This window comes from Capra hircus, chromosome 15 (assembly GCF_001704415.2).
Source record: "Capra hircus breed San Clemente chromosome 15, ASM170441v1, whole genome shotgun sequence".
Taxonomy (NCBI): Eukaryota; Metazoa; Chordata; class Mammalia; order Artiodactyla; family Bovidae; genus Capra; species Capra hircus.
Window position 1 is genome coordinate 36,302,585 of NC_030822.1, and position 19,625 is coordinate 36,322,209.

The following is a 19,625-nucleotide window of genomic DNA, read 5'->3' on the forward strand; positions in this document are numbered from 1 at the left end:
AATAATGCCATTTACAGCAACTCAGATGGACCTAGAAATCATAATAACTGAAGTTAGTAAAAAAGAGAAAGATGAACACCATATATCACTTATATGTGGAATCTAAAATATGACACAAAAGAACCTACCTACAACACAGGAACAGGCTCACAGATATAGAGAAGGGACTAGAGAAGGGACTTTTGGTTGACAAAGTGAGGGGAATGGTTGGGAGTTTGGGATTAGCAGATGCAAGCTATTACTATATAGAATAGATAAACAAAGAGACCTTACTGCATAGCACAGGGAACCATATTCAATATCTTGTAATGAGCCATATATACAATGGAATATTACTCAGCCATTAAAAAGAATGAAATAATGTCATTTCTAGCATCATAGATGCACCTGAGATTATCATGCTAAGTGTAGTAAGTCAGACAGAAAAAGACAAATAGCATATGATACCACTTATATGTGAAATCTAAAAAAAAATGATATTAATAAACTTATTTACAAAACAGAAACAGCCTCACAGATTCAAAGAACAGGGGAAAATAGTGGAGGGAAAGGATAGATTGGGAGTTTCATACTGACATGTACACACTGCTATTTTCAAAATAGTCAGCCAACAAGGACCTACTGTATAGCCCAGGGAAATCTGCTGAATATTCTGTAATAACCTTAATGGAAAAATAATTTAAAAAGAATAGGTACATGTTTATATATAACTGAATCACTTTGCTGTGTACCTGCAATGAACACAAAATTGCTAATCAGCTATGCTCCAATATAAAATAAAAATTTTTTAATGCAAAAAGGAAAATAATATAAAAAGAATATATATATATATGTATGAATCACTTTGCTACACACTTGAAACCAACACAACATTGTAGATCAACTATACTTCAATAAAAAGATAGATTTTAAAAAGCAGTTGGTAATATATTGGGTGGAATGCATGAGTCAAAATAGAGGAATCATTTACATGTTTTTGGGGGCTAATCTAGGCATAAAATAATGGTCTTTGGACTAGGGAATGAGAAATGGAAATGGGAATAATGGATATATTAAAGGATATTTAGGAGGGAAAATAATCAGACTTGATAATGTTTGGATATTGGGGATGGGATGAAAAACAGGAAGGAGTCAGGACTCCACCAGACTAGGTGATATTCACTGAGCTACCTACTGACCTCCACACCCATAGCTACTAAACAGCTACACTTGGATGTCTGTCAGCTACCCGAAATCCAACCCATCCAAAACAAGACTCCAGCCCAAGCCTGTTCCTCCTTCTGTTCCTGACACCCTGCATTATCATTATCTCTGTTTCTACAGGCTTACCTCTTTTAGCCTCCCACTTTCTCCTCTAAACACCAGCCATACTTAAATATTTTTATGTTTGCCATGCTCTCTTTTACCTTTGAAAGTTTCACCTGTTCATTCTGTCTGATTCTCTGTTTTAATTCTTCTTCTAACTTTTCCCTATTTATTTGCAAGTTTAGATGACATCTTCTCCAAAAAGACTTTCCTGAGTCTCTAAAATGTCAATTAGCTGGTCCTAATTTGTGTGCTATTAGGCCTCTGAACTTCTCCCCAGCAGGGCTCTGATTACCTTAAATAATAATTACTTCTTTGTTAATCTGTCTCTGTCAGTCATTCCATGACTTCAACTTATCTCTGGAAACCTTAACTGAGTGATGACATGAGGTAACCTTTCAAGCTATGTTATTTCCAGTGCTCTTACCTGGGACTGGAACAGGTGGTAGAGGTTTGATGAAATGGTCTCCTTTGGAGACAACAGGGCAGAACCGCCAGAGATATTAAAGCCTGGCATGGGTTCAACCCATTATTTCGCACACTTATTTCTTCACCTTTTTCACCATGCCCAGTGGTGTTCTAAGAAGCAGGACCAAATAAAATAGTTGTGCAGTGATTTTGCATATTTCTATTTGAATATTTGAAATATTTCTGTATTTCTAAAAGATGTATGCACAGGAAGGTAATTGCTTTATCATAAGAAGTCATTACATTCATTAATATGAGTAGACCTAAGTTATTTTTTCCACATTGTTGATTTTTTTCCATCCTAATATATTTAATAATCATGTTCCTCTTCTGATTTCTAATACAACCTCTTTATATACAGATTTGTATACATGCAAGATTTTTTTTCTCCTAAACTATTGTTCTGTGGCTTTGCTATATTTGTCTTCTCTCTGTCTTTGTTAGATTATTCTAAGTAGTATGGATTTTTAAAAAACTTGGTTATGTGGTTGGGTATCTTTTTTCTTTTTCCTGCAGTTTTGATTATATTAGATTCTTTAGTTAGAAATGCATAATTATTTTAATGTAATCTTTTAAAATTTATATTTTAATTGGAGGATAATTGCAATATTGAGTTGATTTCTGCCATACGTCAACATGAATCAGTCATAGGTATTGCCCTCTCTCTTGAACCTCCCTCTCACCCATATGTCCCATATGTCCCCTCCCTGTTGAATCTCCCTCCCACCTCCTGTACTCTTTTAAAAGTTCCATGGAAACTTTGTCAGGTTTTTGGCTATATTTTCATTGAGTTTAGAAATTCATTTTGGGGGAAATGACCATTTTCTGTTACTGCAACTTCTCTTCCACAAATGTGGTTGGCTCCTATTATTTTGATGTTTATATGTGTCAGTAAAGTTTCATCATTTTCTTTAGGATTGACTCTAAGGACTTTTTGGGTTTTTTGATAACACTAATAGCATGATTTTTTCACAGCTTGTATGTATTTTTATTTTATTTTTGTAGCATAACATATGAAATATATATATATTTTTTCATTTCATATTGGAGTAAAAAAGCTAGATGAAGAATAGGTAAGCTCCTCAGGTATTTATCCCGGCTCATAAAGTAGCAGAAATTCTTTACCCCGAAGGACATCAGTCAGTATTTTGGAAGTTTTTGTAAGCCAACTTAAAATTAGTAAAGCATTCTTCTCTTTTACTTTCTAAATATAGAACAGGGTTGTTGGCTGTCTTGAATGCAATGCACATCTTTTTAAAATGGTTTGCTGCCTCTTTCAGTAGCTCTAGAGCAAGTTCTAGTTTAAATCTGTTTGTCAGCATAAATCTGACTCCTTGAGATGCAGTCTCAGCTTCAGTATGGATCACTTGCAGAATTTCATGGAAGTAACTAGAACTGTAACCTTCATTCTGTTGTTCTCTGTTGTGTATGATGTCTTGAACCAGTTTCACAATTTGAGCTGTTGTCTTCTTTATGATATCTTTTTCAAACTCTTCCTCAGAGGGCCCATATACTGGGAACTCTTGAGAGGTGATAACATGTTTAGAATAATTGATAGAAAATTTTTTTTTGTATCACGATACTGAATTTTGTTCACAATATTGCGGTGCTGTTTAAAATGCTCCAGGAGAACATTCTCTAACTCAATATCAATATCAGGCCCCTCAGCAGATGCAAGTGTGGGAGGCAACAGAATGGAGATGTTCTCTGACCAGATCTTGTTGAACATATCTCTCAGTTCCTTATCATGTAATTCTTTCCTACAGGGGGACTTAGCCATCCCTCTGATTTTTTCTAATAACTTATGTTCCAGTTTTACTTTTTGCTCCTTGAAAAGGTCTTGTATTTTCTTTCCATTGATTAGATTTTCACATTTTCTCATGATTTCTACTATAAGATCATCTTTAAGATTCTTCAAATTATCTTTAAATATTCCTTTCCTCTGAGACAAGATACTTCTATCTCTATCTTCTAGAAAATATCTTTCAAGTTCTTGCTTAATGGCTTCATATTTTTCCACAAATTGATTCTCAATTGAGCTTCTCTTGATCTCTTTAACTTCTCCTTTCTGAATCTGGTTAGTCAGCTGATTCTGCAAGTCCAGCACATAACTTCTCAGCTCCCAGGTCCAGCTCCTGTACACAGTCTCCAGTTTATTCATAGCCATGACCTCCCGAGTGTTCTTGAACCTGAAAATGAAGTTCTCATTCACTAAGGCCTTCCATAAATCCCGTACCCTGATTTTAAGTTCTGATATCTTCAAAATTCTTCCTCTGGATTCTTCTTTGGCATGCTTAAGAATCCTGCTTTTCAGCTCCTGAACATTGTGGCTATAGCAGGGATTAGGAGGGGCCATTGGGGGAGACCCTTCCCAGAGGTGAGCAAAGTAACAGATGTGGTTCTTGACATCAAACTTAATGACATCACTGAAGTGACACACCTCTGAGCACTGTTCATGTTTGGCTGCTGCGAATGTCATTTCATCCAATATCTCTCGCAGCCACCTTTGCCTTTCCATACTTTGATCTGTATCTGTAATTTCTTCTGTGTTCTGATGAACAAATAGGCATCTTGGTGAGATATTCTATTGTTTCATCCTGAGAAAGGCATGGAGAGCTATTTGCAGAATATCTTGTATTTCTGAAAGATCCTTTCCCAAAATATTGATTAGAGTTAAGTTTCCAAGTCCAATAACGAAGGTTGCCAACTCATTTTCCTCATTCTGTGCTTTGTTCACGAGCTCTGAGACTTTCAGTCCTTCTGTGTCCACAACAAGCATAAAATCAAAGCCCAGCTGTTCTCTGAGCATCTCGTCCACTTTCAGAAGCTGCATGTAGGCACCCCGAGTATGTCTTCCAGCACTAAGGCTCAACTGCAACCCAAACATTGCATTCAGCAGAGTAGACTTTCCTGAGTTCTGCAAGCCAAGGACAGAGAGAACAAACACACGTTTGTCTCCAAGTTTTTCAGAGACCTTGTCAAAAACAGCTGCCACCCACCTCAGGGGCACATATGAAGCATCCCCATCCATCAGTTCAATGGGAGCCCCAGATATCATCAGGTCAGCAGCCATTTGGGGAAGAGAAAGAAACAGTGTATTTGTTTGGGAGGAAGCTTCTTCCAAAGCTTCATAGATCTGACCCAGCTCTCTCAAGAGGTGCTCAATTCCCAGGGCGGAATCACTGATTTCTTTGGAAACAGCTTCTAGCTCAGCCTCCCAGCGTCTGAGGGAGTCTCTCTTTGACTGCTTCTGCTTTTCTGTTCTTACTTGAGCCAACAAAGAACTGTGCCTCTGGTGGAGCTTCTCTAACTCTGTTGTGGTTAGTTGGTCCATTGACATACTCAGCACCTGCGGAAAGTAGAGCTCTGTGTGGGTCTCCAGGTGGGACTGAAGGCTTTCAAGCAGGGACTTCATCAGGTCGTTAAGGTTAATGACTTTGTGATACTGTTCACAGCGTATCTGCAGCTTTTCCTTCTCAATTTCTTTCTTGTATTGTTCAATGCTCGTTTCCTTTTTCTTGCAGCTGATGGAGTTCTTTATCCTTCTTACACCAGTCATGCCATAGACCTCCTTGAAGAGGTAGTAACTTCCCCTTTATCTCAGATAATTTTACTTTTCTCAAGATGTCCATAAGGATATCTGCTTTTTTCGCTGCTTCTTGGCAATCTCTTTGGTCCTCATCAATAATAAACTCATACTTCCTTGCCATGTTGGCCCAGTTACTCAGACTACAAGGAGATCCAGATTTCTTCAGCAGCTCTGCTAATGTAGCTGTAATTTTATCAGCTAATTCTATCTTATTTAGATTCTTAATTCCAATTCTCACTTTGTGAGCATAATTCTTATCCATAATACTTTCTGCATTTTCAAACAAACAGATGAGAGGTTTGGGTGACTTCCAAAATTCAAGTAGAAGGGAGCTATTCATTATGTCAAAATCAGAAGTTGCCAGGAGGATAACAGTGACCGAGGAGACCTCCTGCAGGAACTTTACCTGCCTCTCGTGTATTTCAGCATTTCCATGGAGATTGGTGAAGGCAATACAATTTTCAAATCTGTCCTCAGCTCTCCCACTTGGACAGAACCAGCAGATTTCCACCATACCATCTACCAATAGACATCTATTATTGTGTTCCCTAGAATTATGGAGGAAAAAATGGTCATGTTTGCTTTTACTCAGGAGTGAATTCAAAATCTGTGATTTGGAAGTAGAGGCATAATTTCCAATTCTTATGAAAGATACAGTGTGTATAGGTTGCCAACTGATCAGCTGGTTGTTATAACTCCTAATTTTTTTCTCCCATCCTATTTTTTCCACCTCTCTCCAGCTTCTCCTGATTTGCCTCAGAGACCAAAGAGGGAATTCAATTTGGAAATTGCAAGGATTTGGCACCAAAAGTGGGAGAGCAAATTGACAAATGGAAAGTTTGGTTAAAATATACTGTCTTGTAAAGTCATCTGCACAGTGAAAAATTGCCATCTGTATGTCCATTGGGTGGATGCAAGTTGGTACTGTAGTTGATTGTGTTTCCTTTACAATAAAAAAGTCCTCAAATGATTTTTCTAGTTCTGTGGTTCTCAGTGTCTGAGACACAGTAGGTATTCTGTGTATATTACCTCTGTAAACTTGATATCACAAATTACAATCTAATACCAAAAGTTTCTCTAGAAAACAAAATGGCAGCTCCTCCTCAGTTCTTGATTGAGTGCCATGGAGGAAGGTCTTATTTATCAAAAGAGAATTTCCTTTGGTCATCTTTTTGGGATAATAGCTTTCTAGATTAAGCCGCTTGATCAAGTCAGGAAAGTGTTGATTTTGCATTGTTTCTTCCTTATTGACTAGTTGAGTGTCTCTGTGAGAAGAAGCAGTTTCATTGGGTGTTTTCTTTGACTTAGTTGGAAAGATATTCTTAAATCTCTAGAAAGAAAAAAAGACAATGATAATGGATGTTATTTTTCTATATCAAAGGGGTTTCATTGTTTATCATTTTTGAATACATGCATATATTCTTTCCAAAAATAAATTGCGTCATTTTATGTGTGAGGCAATAGGATGACCAAGGAATTAAGTATAAAACAGGGTCATGCCTTAGAGGGCTTAAAACTTACCAATAAAGTTTGAGAGAGATGAATAAGTAAGTAGTTAACTATATGGCCCCACAATACAAGTCTGAGGCCATAAATGGTATAAAGTTCAAAGTGTACTGGCAACACATTTGAAGAAGTGATTAGATTTTCTTGAGATGCAAAATGAGGAAAAGCTTTCCCAAACTGATGTAACATATAATCATGAAAAGAATGTAGGTGGAAAATAAAATTTAAAAATAAATAGAAGGGAACCTACCACAATGTAGGTATTGTGTTGACTGTTTTGCAAGCTATTAATATATTACTGAATGAATGGGATTTTAATCACACAAAGGAGTAAGTGTGTAGGGGCATTCTAGAAAAAGAGAACGAAAAAGCCAAACCAAATATCGTAAAAGTTGGATATGCTTAGGAAATAGAAAGTAATCTAGTATATATGGACAGAAGCAGAAAATGAGTTTAGTGAGAGAAACGGAAAAGAAAATGAATTGGCTTTTATTTAGTGACCATCAATTTTCATAATGCCCCTATTATTATTATTCCTGTTTTGGAGATGAGTAACTCATAAAAATTAAGCAATGTGCTTGAGAATGAGCAACAGAGACAGGAGTCACAGCCAGATTTCTCTGGGATTTTTCTTTTCTCCAAAACACCTTGGAGACATTTGGTGCTAACATGGAACGACCATGCCATGCTATAGAATCTGGAAACCAGCAAACCTCTAAGATTCTGAGCATCCTTTGGTCTAGACACTCCACTCAATATCAGGGCAAAAATATCTTCCCCAGGGCAAATTACAAACCTTTGACATTGTCAGTTGCCATTTATCTTCATTCAGTCCTGCTTTATTCTCCTGCTTCCTCTTATTTGTCTTTTTTGCAACTTTTTCAGTGGAAGATCCAGCTTTGGAGGGAAAATAGTGTTCATTATTCTCACCATTAGTAAAGCATGGAGTCAGAATTGCAGTGTTGCTGAAGCTTAGCACCTTCCCCACTTACAATCACTAGCTTGGTGCCAGCAGCTTAACATCAATAAGTTCAACATTAGCATCTGTTTCCCAAGAATGACCCAAGAAAAGATATAGATATTTTATGTTATGGGAATGATTAGGAAATAAGAATAACCATCTCATAGACTGAGAAGTCTTGGGTATCAAAATGACACAGAAAAAATAGTGGTCAAACAAGGAGGATGAGTCAAAGTAACTAGGCTATTGCTGACAAACAGAGTGTTATTTATACAGAAATCTCAGCCATAGCACATGGAGGTATGCTGAGTGTCGGAGAGTCTTGCGATGGCTCTTAATAATTATATTCTCTTCCTCCCCATACTTTTAAGTTTACTGAGAAAGGAAATCGAAGTAACGTTGTTAAAGAGACTTCCCTAAGTATATCAATTTTTTTCTTTTTTGTTAGAAATGACGCTTTTAAGCAAATGTTTCTCCTATATTATTGCCAAAATATTGAGCATCCGGTTTCTTAGCACCTCATATTTCTAAGCTTCTCACTGATTACTCCTGAATCTGCCGGTGCTGCTGCTGCTGCTGCTGAGTCGCTTCAGTCATGCCCAACTCTGTGCAACCCCATAGACGGCAGCCCACCAGGCTCCCCTGTCCCTGGGGTTCTCCAGGCAAGAACACTGGAGTGGGTTGCCATTTCCTTCTCTAATGCATGAAAGTGAAAAGTGAAAGTGAAGTCCCTCAGTTGTGTCCGACTTTGCGACCCCATGGACTGCAGCCCACCAGGCTCCTCCGTCCATGGGACTCTCCAGGCAAAAGTACTGGAGTGGGGTGCCACTGCCTTTTCTGCCTGAATCTCCTAGCTCACCTCTAATGATGGTCCATGTGATAATCAGTCCTTGGAAAAAAATGAGATCCAGGCTGATTCAAATTAAGGTTTAGTTGAGAATAAGGTTAGTATCTAGCTAATGACCTACTTATAGCTAAGTAGGAAATCAGCCTGTAGCCAAGACTGTGAAATTTCACCTTCACCATTGTGGAAATAAAGGACACTGGTATTCATATCTAAAAGGCCTTTAAAGTTTCTAGCGCAAGAAATGGGGAAAGAAATTTCTACTTCATGATAAATTTTTTAACACTAACCTTAAAATCATCTAGGACAGGGATGGGGTGCTGAACAGACCACCGACGAAAGAATGATAATCAGGTTGGCATCAGACTCACTATCAGTAACAAAGACAAGTAAGTCATCATTTCCAAATAATGACGTAAAAGGATTTTTAACCTAGAACCCTAACTCTATCCCAGTTACTCTTCAATTTTGAGAATAATGTTATTTTCAAAAAACTAAACAACCAAGAAAGTTTGCTGTCCACATACCCTTTATTAGGTGGGCTCCAGAGGAAATTATCTAAGAAATAAATGGAAGAATAGAGGACTTCCTTCACTTGGTAGGATACTGGAGATATTGGAAGAATATAAGGATGTGATCAAGATGCATGTGCAAAACAATATGACTATGAGAAGTTTTCATGAAGCAAAAAATAAAAAACTGAACTCCATTGATTCTGTTATGAATAAAATTTACATATGTATAACAGTATAAATTGTTGACATTCAACTTTTGGAAACAAGCTATAAATTTTAAAATGCAAGATTTTTATTATGATTCAAGCTAGAAATAAAAATTTTTCAGCTTTGACCATGTAAAAGTATTTTAGGGAATTTCAAGGTAATGCCTCTTATAATGAAACAAAATAAAAAGTTTAAAAAATAAAATTCAAATGTAGCCTGCATATAAACTAAAAAATATTGCTATTGGGAAGAGAGTAGGTGGGGAAGCAAGCAGTGGCATAACCGAGCAAAAAGCTTACCTCCTAATGGTAGGATAACAATGAATAATATTGATAGTAATGTTGATAATGATAAAATGATTGAGCTAGTAGACCTAATATTGATAAATTTATGGAAGAGTGGTAAAAGCATGATATTCAGAGACATGTCAGTTACCACGAAAAGAAACATTGAATTCCAAGGGGTTATTTTGTGAGAGAAGGGTCAAGGTAATGTTCTGTATGCTTTAATTTTTACTGTATTCATGAATTATTTTATTAAATCAAAAATTATTTAATATATATTTAAATATTTTTGAAGTGTTAACACTCTCTCTTACAAATTAAAATTTATAAAGTGCTTCATGCTGTTGAAAGTGCAGTAAGAGGGGCATGTTTATACACTCTATATGATCAAGTCAATATAGTATTTCTAGAAAATTATTTGGAAATAATTGTATGAATATAAATGCATATTTATATTCATACTCTTTGACTCATGTATTTTAATTTTAGGAATTTAAGGGACTGAAATAAAATGAGCACCAAAATCTATCACTAAGATGATTTTCACAACATTATTCATAATGTTTATATTTTGGAAACAATATCTTAAGTGGCATTTTGGCAAAATTATTTACAGAGCACCAACAGGGTGGGATAATAAAAGTTTAAAATAGTACTTAAGAGTTGATGTTGATTGCTTTGGGAAAAGCTTGGTATATGTTTTAAGCCCCTCAAAATTTCTAATGTTATAGAACTGTATATAGAGTATAATCTAGGTGAAAAAAATTAATCCCAGTGAAGATACCATATGACACATTGTTTGTTGTGTAGTCTCTTGGTAGGGATATTACTGATGTTTTTTTTTTTTCTTTCTTTCAAATTCTTCTCAGTATTTATTGAGCAAAAATGATCATTACAGTTAAAAAAGGAAACAACAATATGATCAATAAGAACTGAGGAGAAAACACACAGTGAATTTAGGTGAAAAGGCTAGTACTTCCAGTTGAGGTAGAAACAGGAATGGTTACAGAGGTAGCATTTCAGTTGGAGCTTGAATAATGGGTAGAAATTAAGACTATGATGATCATAGCCCCTGGCATGTGCTCACTAAAAGACTGAGACCTAATCATTGGACTATAGAATACATCTTCTTCCTCCCTACCTTCCACCATTAGTAAATTTCCTGAATAATAATGATATTCCTATAATAATAGGGGAATATACTTGAGAAGACTGCGTATCTCAGACTTAATTAAGAAGTTTCCATGGAAACTCAAATACAACAAGGATAAAAAACAAGGACATTAGAGGAAGTTTGAGTCTCTGATACCAGAGTAAATAGCACAGCCTAACTCCTAGCCAGATAAATATAGAACTTCAGTCTAAAGGCCTATCTACCTCAGTTTCTTTTGAGTTTCAACAAAAAATTACAAGGCATGCTAAAAAACAAACAAACCAAAACCCCCGCAGTTTGAATAGACAGAATAAGTGTCAGAATCAAACTCAGGTATGGCTTAGATGTTGGAAAGATGTGATGTTTATCTCAAAAATAATTTTTAAAAGCACTGTGACATACAACTCCTTTTATATTTTATGCTCTCAATGTGTGTGTTGAATTAATTAAAATGCAGAGATTTCAGGAAATGTCTTGAGCCATGTCTGCAGACGGGAGTAGGTTTGGTCTAGACTCACATTTTTCGGTTGCCTGGCAGAGCTTCTCTGCTAGGTTGCGCTGGTTTATGGCTTTCAGGACCTCCTGAGTCACAGTCTTGGAGTATTCTTCCCCATAATACTGGATTAGTAGGTCAGCAATCTCACTGGGTTTGCTTGCTGGATAGTTCCCCGAGGCATATGGTTGTATCCCTCAGCTAGAGCTATGTTTGTGAGTTGAAATTTGAATTTAACCAACTCTTCCTCTAAAAGATCCTCAAGGATGTGAAGAAGGCATGCCTTCAGTGTACTTTCCATTCTGTGCATCTGGGAAATGATGACCTGAAATGGAGAGATAATTATGGATGATCACAGGAATGATGGAAAAACACATATGAGGCAGATGGTTTAAGAGAAGTGAGTGAAAGAAGTGGAGATCAGAGACTGCCATGCTTAAAAACAAAAACAAAATGCTTGGGCCCCCAACTATGTGCCTATGATACATAGTCCTTACATAAGGGTTGTTTCTAGACCTGTGGGGCTACTTAACCTACATTCCAGGCTTCCCTGGTGGCTCAGCAGTAAAGAATCAGCCTTCAGTGCAGGAGACACAGGAGACCTGGATTTGATCCCTGGTATCGGGAAGATGCCCTTGAGTAGCTCATGGCAACCCACTTCGGTATTCCTGCCAGGAAAATCCCATGAACAGAGGAGCCTGGTGGGCTACAGCCCCTGGGGTCCCAAAGAATATAACTCTTTTGATTTTCCTCAGAAGGTGTCATGCTACTGTTGGAACTCAGGGCAGACCACCCCAAAATATTTTACAATGACGTATGGATTGTCTTGGATTAAAGTTACTTAAGAAACCACCAGTGTAAGTGAGACATTCTGACCCTCCTTTCCCCATTCCCTGAAAGCAGGAAATAAATCTCTCACGTGAAAGGTACATTCCCTGCATCTGAAGATATTGCCAGAGATGGGGAATTTGGGCTGAAAAGTTTGTGTAAACAAACCATGTTACTTTTTTAATTTACTGCCCCAAATCTGCTTAGGTACTTTGCTAACTGGACACCCAAAGCCTAATTTTCTTTTTCTTGTCAATTTCTCAGAAATTTAATCTTTCTTTTGTAAAAAGTGTAAAAGCTACCTGCTTTGGCCACTTCTTAGATCCCATTTCCATGAGACCTTCATACACACAAATTAAATTTGTTTCTTTTTCTCCTGTTACTCTGTCTTATGTCAATTTTATTATTATTCCATCCACAAGAACTTAAGAGGGATAGAGGAGGAAATCTCTCTCTGAGACACTACCTAGCTCTCAACTTTCACAATCCTTACTATACTTCTGTTTTGCCTTTTTACTATTGCTATCTATGTACTTCAATTATTTTCCTCTGTTAAATAGAGAACACTATAATTAGTCAGGTTATTAATTAAATTGTTATGTATTGAGCATCATTTACATTCTGAAAACTTTAGTGGATCCTTTGCACAATTTATTGCATTTATTTATTTTAAAAAATATTTATTATTTATTTATTTGAATGTGCTGGGTCTTAGTTGTGGCATGTGGAATCTCGTTCCCTGATCAGGGATTGAACCTTGCCCCCTGCATTGGGAGCATGGAGTCTTAGCCACTGGACCACCAGCGAAGCCTGTATTGCATTTATTTTTAATAAAAAGTTAAATATTATCTCAATTTATAGATAAGAGAGCCAAGAATGAGACAGAGTAAGATTTCCAAGTTTACATGTTTTTTTTTTTTTAAGGGAAGAATGAAAAGTCAAACACAAGTTTTTCAAATCCCAAAACCACGATTCTTCCAGTATTTCCAATGGATAATGTGTTACTCCTCATTGTGTACACTTCAAGACACATCAGAATGATTTTTAAAATAATTATAATTGTCAAAAAAACCCTAACTTTTGCTTCTTTTGAACCACATTTCTGAAAAATGTCCCCTATTAATTTACTTATTTCTTTCTTACTTTCAGTGCCAAAAAGTACATCAAATAACTGTGTAGCACTCACCATACACCATACAATGATCCATGTGCTGGGTATTCAGTAATAAGCAAGACAGAATACCTTTCCACTAAGAAATTTCATTCCAGGGCAAGGTAGGATATTGGGATATATGTGAGAAAGACATCAAGAAAATAAAAATCTTAATGTGATTTTTCTGCTCTAAAGATGATTGAATATGGTGTGGTGAAACATTACTAGGAGCCAGGGGATAGGGGATGTTTAGGAAAGACTACTCTGAAGATGCAATGTTGTTGTTGTTCAGTCCCTAAATTGTGTCTGACTCTTTTGTGACCCCATGGACTGTAGCCTACCAGGCTCCTTTGTCCGTGGGATTTCCCAGGCAAGAATACTGGGTTGCCATTTCCTTCCCTAGGGGATCTTCCCAACCCAGGGATCAAATCTGCATCTGCTACATTTTTAGGCGGATTCTTTACTGCTGAGTCACCAGAGAAGCCAAGAGATGCAATAGTTAAGTTTAAAGCTGAAAGAAGATAAGAGGAATGTGAAGAACCTGGAGAACCTTCCAGGAATAGGAAATAGCAAATTCAAAAGCTTGAAACAGAAACCAGTTGGATGTTTTGAGGGACAAAATGAAGGCCACTGTTGTTGGTGCAAAATTTAAAAACAGGAAAGAGTAGTTGATGATAGAAAGTTGTGATTCATGTTCCACCTTTTAGGTCATGATAAAGATTCTGGGTTTCTTCTATGTGTTGTGGGAAGCAATTGGAGCATTTTATATATGAGAATGACATAATATGCTTGAGCTTTAGGAAGATCATTCTGTCTTCTGGATGAGGACCGATAATCGAGTTACCACAAGGAGGCAGTGGTAACAATTAAGAGACTTATAATGATCTAAAAAAGACGGTAGCTTGACTAAGTTTTTTAGCAAGTAAGATAATGAGCAATAGTCATATATAGAGTTTATCTTATAGACATAGCCATCTGGAATTATTGATGAATTCATTATGGGTGTGAAGAAACGTCAAAACCCAAGGATAATGTAGTAGACAGGTTTCTAAGATGCTTAGAGTCCACCTCACCTTCTCTTGTGTTCATGCCCTATATAGACCTTTTCCCCTCAGTTTTGGCAAGTTCTATAAATATGATGGGATATGACTTCTGAAATTATGTTACCCTTATGTGGCTCAGACTGTAAAGAATCCGCCGGCAAAGTGGGAGACCTGGGTTTGATCCCTGGGTTGGGAAGATCCCCTGGAGGAGGACATGGCAATCCACTCCAGTATTCTTGCCTGGAGAATCCCCATGGACAGAGAAGGCTGCCAGGCTACAGTCCATGGAATCACAAAGAGATGGACATGATTGAGCAACTATGCACAGCACAGCTCATGTGAAAAAAGGGGGGAGGGTTATTCTGAATGGCTTTGACTTAATCAGGTAAGTGCTTAAAAGCTGTAAGAAGCAGCAGTAGGTATGCTCTTGCTGATCTAGAAGAGAACATGTGTTGAACTGCCTGTTTGGGTAATATTCCTAGGGTCTGAGAGTGATTCTGGGCTGATAGCCAGCAAGAAAATTAGAACTTAAGTCATAATCTGAAGGAATCTCAATTTTTCTAATAACCTAAATGGAGTTCGAAGAAGACCCTGAGCTCCAGATGAGATAAGGAGCATGGAAAACACTTAAATTGCAGCCTTTTGCAATCTTGCCCAAAAGACTTATCTAACTCTTACATGGACCCCTAACCCATGGAAACTATAAAATAATAAATTGGTGTTGTTTTAAGCTACTAATTTTTTGTTAATTTGTTGTGCAGAGATTAAAAGCTAATATAGATGACTTCTAAGATTCTGACTTGAGTAAGTAGATTAATTTTGGTGTCATGCCCTGAGATGGTCAGGTTATTATATAAACAGGTTGGACATCTTATTTAATTTACAGTATCAATTAGGTAGGCAGGTGGAGGTGGTAAGTAGACTAAAGTGGGCATGCCTTTAAAAGAGTGGGTCCAATTTGGAGATATAGACCAGAGAGTTGCCCATATTTAGTATTTAAAGGCATGGGACTGGTAAGCTTGGTTAGGAAAAAAGTATAGAGAAGAAAGAAGGTGAGCAGCATTCTAGCACTTAGATGAGAGGTAAGAAGAGACTAAAAGGAAGCAGAGGAGGTGGGGAATGAGGCATATATGAATTCACTGAATCCTGGAGAAGGAAGTGTTTCTAAAAGAAAGATGTGGTCAACCATATTAAGTGCTTCTGAGGCATCAGGAGAATAAAGATAGTGAATTAATCATTGTGTCCTTTAAGAAGAAATTTGTTGATGACCTTGATAAAAACCATTTCCATTTGTCGGGACAAAAGCTTAATGAAAGTGCATAAAGAGAAAATTTGAGATGAGATGATCAGCTAAGTCTTTCAATATTTTTTGCTCTCAGTATAAGCAGAGTAAAGGGACTATTACAGGAATGGGTCATGTGGTTAAGAAAATTTATTTTAGGTGTTGGATTTAACAAAGCAGTTGATAGGAACGATCCTACAGGGAGGGAGAAATTTTTGATGAAGGAGATTGTATTAATTTCCCATTGCTGCTATTTAAAAATTACCATAAAATTAGTGGCTTAAAACAGCAAAAAAAATTTTTGTCTCATAGTTCTGGGTCCAGAATTATATATTGAGTCTGTCTTACAGGACTAAAATCAAGGTATGGCAGGACATATAATTTTTTCGGGAACCAGCTCCAGGGGAGAATCCATTCCTTATCTTTTCTGGCTTCCACTGGCACTCCTTGACTTGTGACCTCATTATTCCAGTTTCTGCTTCTGTGGTTACATTGCTTTCTCCCTTTCGGTAGTAAAAATTCCATCTGCCTTTTCTCTTAGGTGACTGCATTTAGGGCTTTCTTGGATAATTCAGAATATTATCCCAATATTCTTAATTTAACCACCTCTGCAAGTCCCTTTTGCCATATAAAGTTTACAGATTCCAGGAATTAGAACATAGATATTTTGGGAGGGGGGAGGACTGTTATTTAGCCTATTAGATATACAAGAAAAATGTGCACCTGAGAGAGAGAAAGAGAGGCTAATGATTAGGACAAGAAGTAGAACTGTGTTAGGAAGAACAGAGAAAAAGATATAGAATCAAAACATATTTAAGAGTTTTAAATAAATAGCAGAACTTTTTTTTTATTGTTTGTGGAAATGAAGGTCTTGCAGGTGATTCCTAGGTTTATACTTAATTGGGCATTTTACTGAAATGCCCAATGCCTTGTAGGAGACTACAAGGTATGGAGCAGATCTGAGGCTGAAGGAAGATGACTGGTTTAATTTTAACAGATTGAGTTTGAGATTAACATAATGGTTAACATGTGCTCTTTGTATTTTCCAAACATTCTTCTTTACACTCTTTTTTGTTATTTTGTTTTTATTTTAATTTATTTTTGCCATGACACACAGCATGTGGGATCTTAGTTTCTGACCAGGGATTGAACTCATGCCCCCTGCAGTGGAAACACAGAGTCTTAACCACTGGACCACAAGGAAAGTCCCTATATTGTTTAATTTAATACTGATAACAAACTTACCTCTTAAGGTAAGTATTATTATATCTTTATTTTATGGGTGATTATTCAAAGATGTAATTTGTTCAAGTTTCTATGAAAGCCTGGCTCTAGAATAAATGCCCTTAGCTACCCCATCAACGTCTAAGTTGCCTGCTATTAGGCTGGTTACACGGTCCTGCATACCAGAAACCTGTCTGGCTGAAGATTTAGATTAAGGAATCATCAGCATATAGATAACAGTCAAATTAATAAAAAATAGATGCAATCAAGCAGGGAAAATATGCTCAGAGGAAGGATTAGCAGGCCCTATTTATACAGAGCTGATATATAGCTGTTAGGCTGTGGGGTAAACTTATCAACTATTAAATATTTACACACAGTGCTTCCATATGGGTGACTACTAGATTCTTCTCTAGCCTATATACCCTACTACCACCTAGTTTCCCAGGATCTAAGGAACCCTGGGTAGGCCCTGCCAGGAGAAATATTCACTATTTCATTTAAAAGTAAGTATTTATTCAATATATTCTGTGGAGCTGTGGCAGATAATGGGGAGTATAGGAGAAATGGGATATCTTTCTTGTCCTCAAGAGATTTATGAAAAATGGCACATATAACCATGGCATGAATGTGATTAAGCTTGAATGCAATTATTTTATAGTGTGGTATAGGAGCCCAGAGAATACAGCAATTATTGTCATTTATTTATTCAATTCAATCATTTTACTTAGCTAAAAATCTATTTTTAAATAACACTAATAAGATAAAATCCCATTCCTCAAGTGCTCACTGTCTGGTGGAAGACATGGACACAGATCTGATTTACCTGTGTATTTTAAGACAAAAATAGATACAGTAGAGGACATAGTAGAACATAATGGGAGCAGAAGCCAGTATTGCTCAGTTCCAGTGACAGTGATAGCCAAAAAATGGACTCAGGCTTCAATGAATTTAAAAACAGAAGAGTTCTTACACAGTCTTTAGGAGATTCCAACTTTCATAGGAAATTACTTAGAGATTGTCTAACCTGTCCTTCCATTTTACCCATGGGAAATCTTGGTCTTAGAGGTAGGCTAGTTCCTGGCTAAGCCATGAGTCCCACCCAGTTCGAACCTATCCAGAGACCTTCCCTCTGCCTCACACTATATTCTCTGTTGAGTTCAGGCTGACCCAAGTTGTACATGTACTTTGGTCTTTGTGTGTCCTCTGTAGACTGTTCACATTTTCAGAGATAGCTCAGAACTGGAGTCCTCAATGAGGACTCTTTCCCAGGGTTCCTAAATTTGAGCAAAGAACTCTGATATGTGTTAAAGCAGGACCTTAACAGACTGTAAATCAAAGAAGACAAAGACAGAAAGAGTGACACGAGCAAGTCAGAGAGCAATCATAATAGAGCAATAGAGAATGATGAGGAAAGAGACCCACACATACAGATATACAAGAGAAAGACTGAGAGAGATAGACAGACAGAGACAGTCAAATCAAAAAGGAAAGAAAGACCAGTATTGATGGGAACCCCGCCCCTGGCATGCTGACCTGCAATAAGGAGGGATATCAATGAGGGAACTGTGAACAGACTGCCCTGGGGCACAAGAAAGAAAAACCCCAGCAGTTTAAAGGACATCTAAACTATATGTGAAAGAAATCCTTATACTAACCCTACGGCATGTGCAAACGCTGTAAAACTGCTGAAATTCTCTCTGAGAGTGCCTCTCTCTCAGAAGCACCAAAAATCACCATTTTTGCATTCCTCCTCCACCTTGATAGTGTGGATGGGAGAATGGTACAGGCATTCTAACCAACCTTCTAAGGCTTCCCAGGACACTCCAGGCTCCTGGCCCATACCAGCTGTCCCCCCAAAGAGGTCCTGAGAAAGTGTGCCCTGGGACCACTAAACCCACGCCCACCAGGACAACCATGGTGAAGGAGGAAACAGACAGAACAGGATCCATCTTTAAAGCAGGACTCTATCTTGGGCTGCACTGTGGACTTTGAGCCATATGCCCAGTATCTATGGAAATGACATACCAATGGAAAACCAGACCCCCGAATGAAGGAACCTCAGGACTTGTACCTAGACTTTCTGGTGCCTAAAAGAATATGCTAATTCTCTCTGTAACAGAACAAAGTTGTAAATCCCATTATGCTTATGGGGGTATGACCACAGGCCTATTGATAAATGTCCACTATTTAACTATCTAGGCTTATGACACATGAATCATGGGTTAACTTTGACTGTATCTTTCTTTTCCTTTGTTCAGACTAGTTTCAGAGAATTTGGGGAGGTGGGTTTGAGCATGTACACTTAGGGTATATAAGGTTTTCATAAAAACTGGTTGGGGTCCTTGGCTAAGAGGAGACTCTGCCTTGGGCCCGCTGGTATAAAAAACTGCACTCCTCTATCTGTATTGTCCTTCTGAGTGAGTTTGTTTCCCAACAATGGCACATCATGCCCCAGGCCCATGCTTACTGTGGCTCCAGCTGCCCTGCCAAGGTGTCCCTAGCCCTTAGATCCCACACAGGAGAGACAAGCCCCCTAAGTCTCTGGCCCTGAAAACTAATAGGGATTATATCCGAAAAGCCCTAGAACTGCAGGAGATGAAGAGCTCTCTCTTAAAGGACTTAGATTCACTTACCCTATAACTCGACACATACACAAAAACACCAGTTGGAAAAATGCTTAGAACAAAAGAGAAGGAGCCTCATTTACTAATCTTAAAGTGTCTGTCAGAGAAGCAGGAAATAGGTGAATCCTCTCTGGGAAGCACCA

At 37.6% G+C, this 19,625-nt stretch overlaps 1 protein-coding gene across 2 annotated transcripts; it reads right to left on the reverse strand.

Moving 5' to 3' along the window:
- Positions 2,755-11,620, reverse strand: LOC106502890 (interferon-induced very large GTPase 1). 2 transcript variants are annotated; one of them, XM_018059482.1, is made up of 3 exons: positions 11,351-11,620; positions 7,665-7,765; positions 2,755-6,692 (listed from the first exon to the last, which is right to left on the reverse strand). In XM_018059482.1, exon 3 carries the CDS (start codon positions 4,289-4,291, stop codon positions 3,245-3,247), a length of 1,047 nt encoding a protein of 348 aa, XP_017914971.1. In that variant the 5' UTR covers positions 4,292-6,692; positions 7,665-7,765; positions 11,351-11,620; the 3' UTR covers positions 2,755-3,244. Both variants share the same exon structure in this region, with proteins under 2 accessions (XP_017914971.1, XP_017914972.1).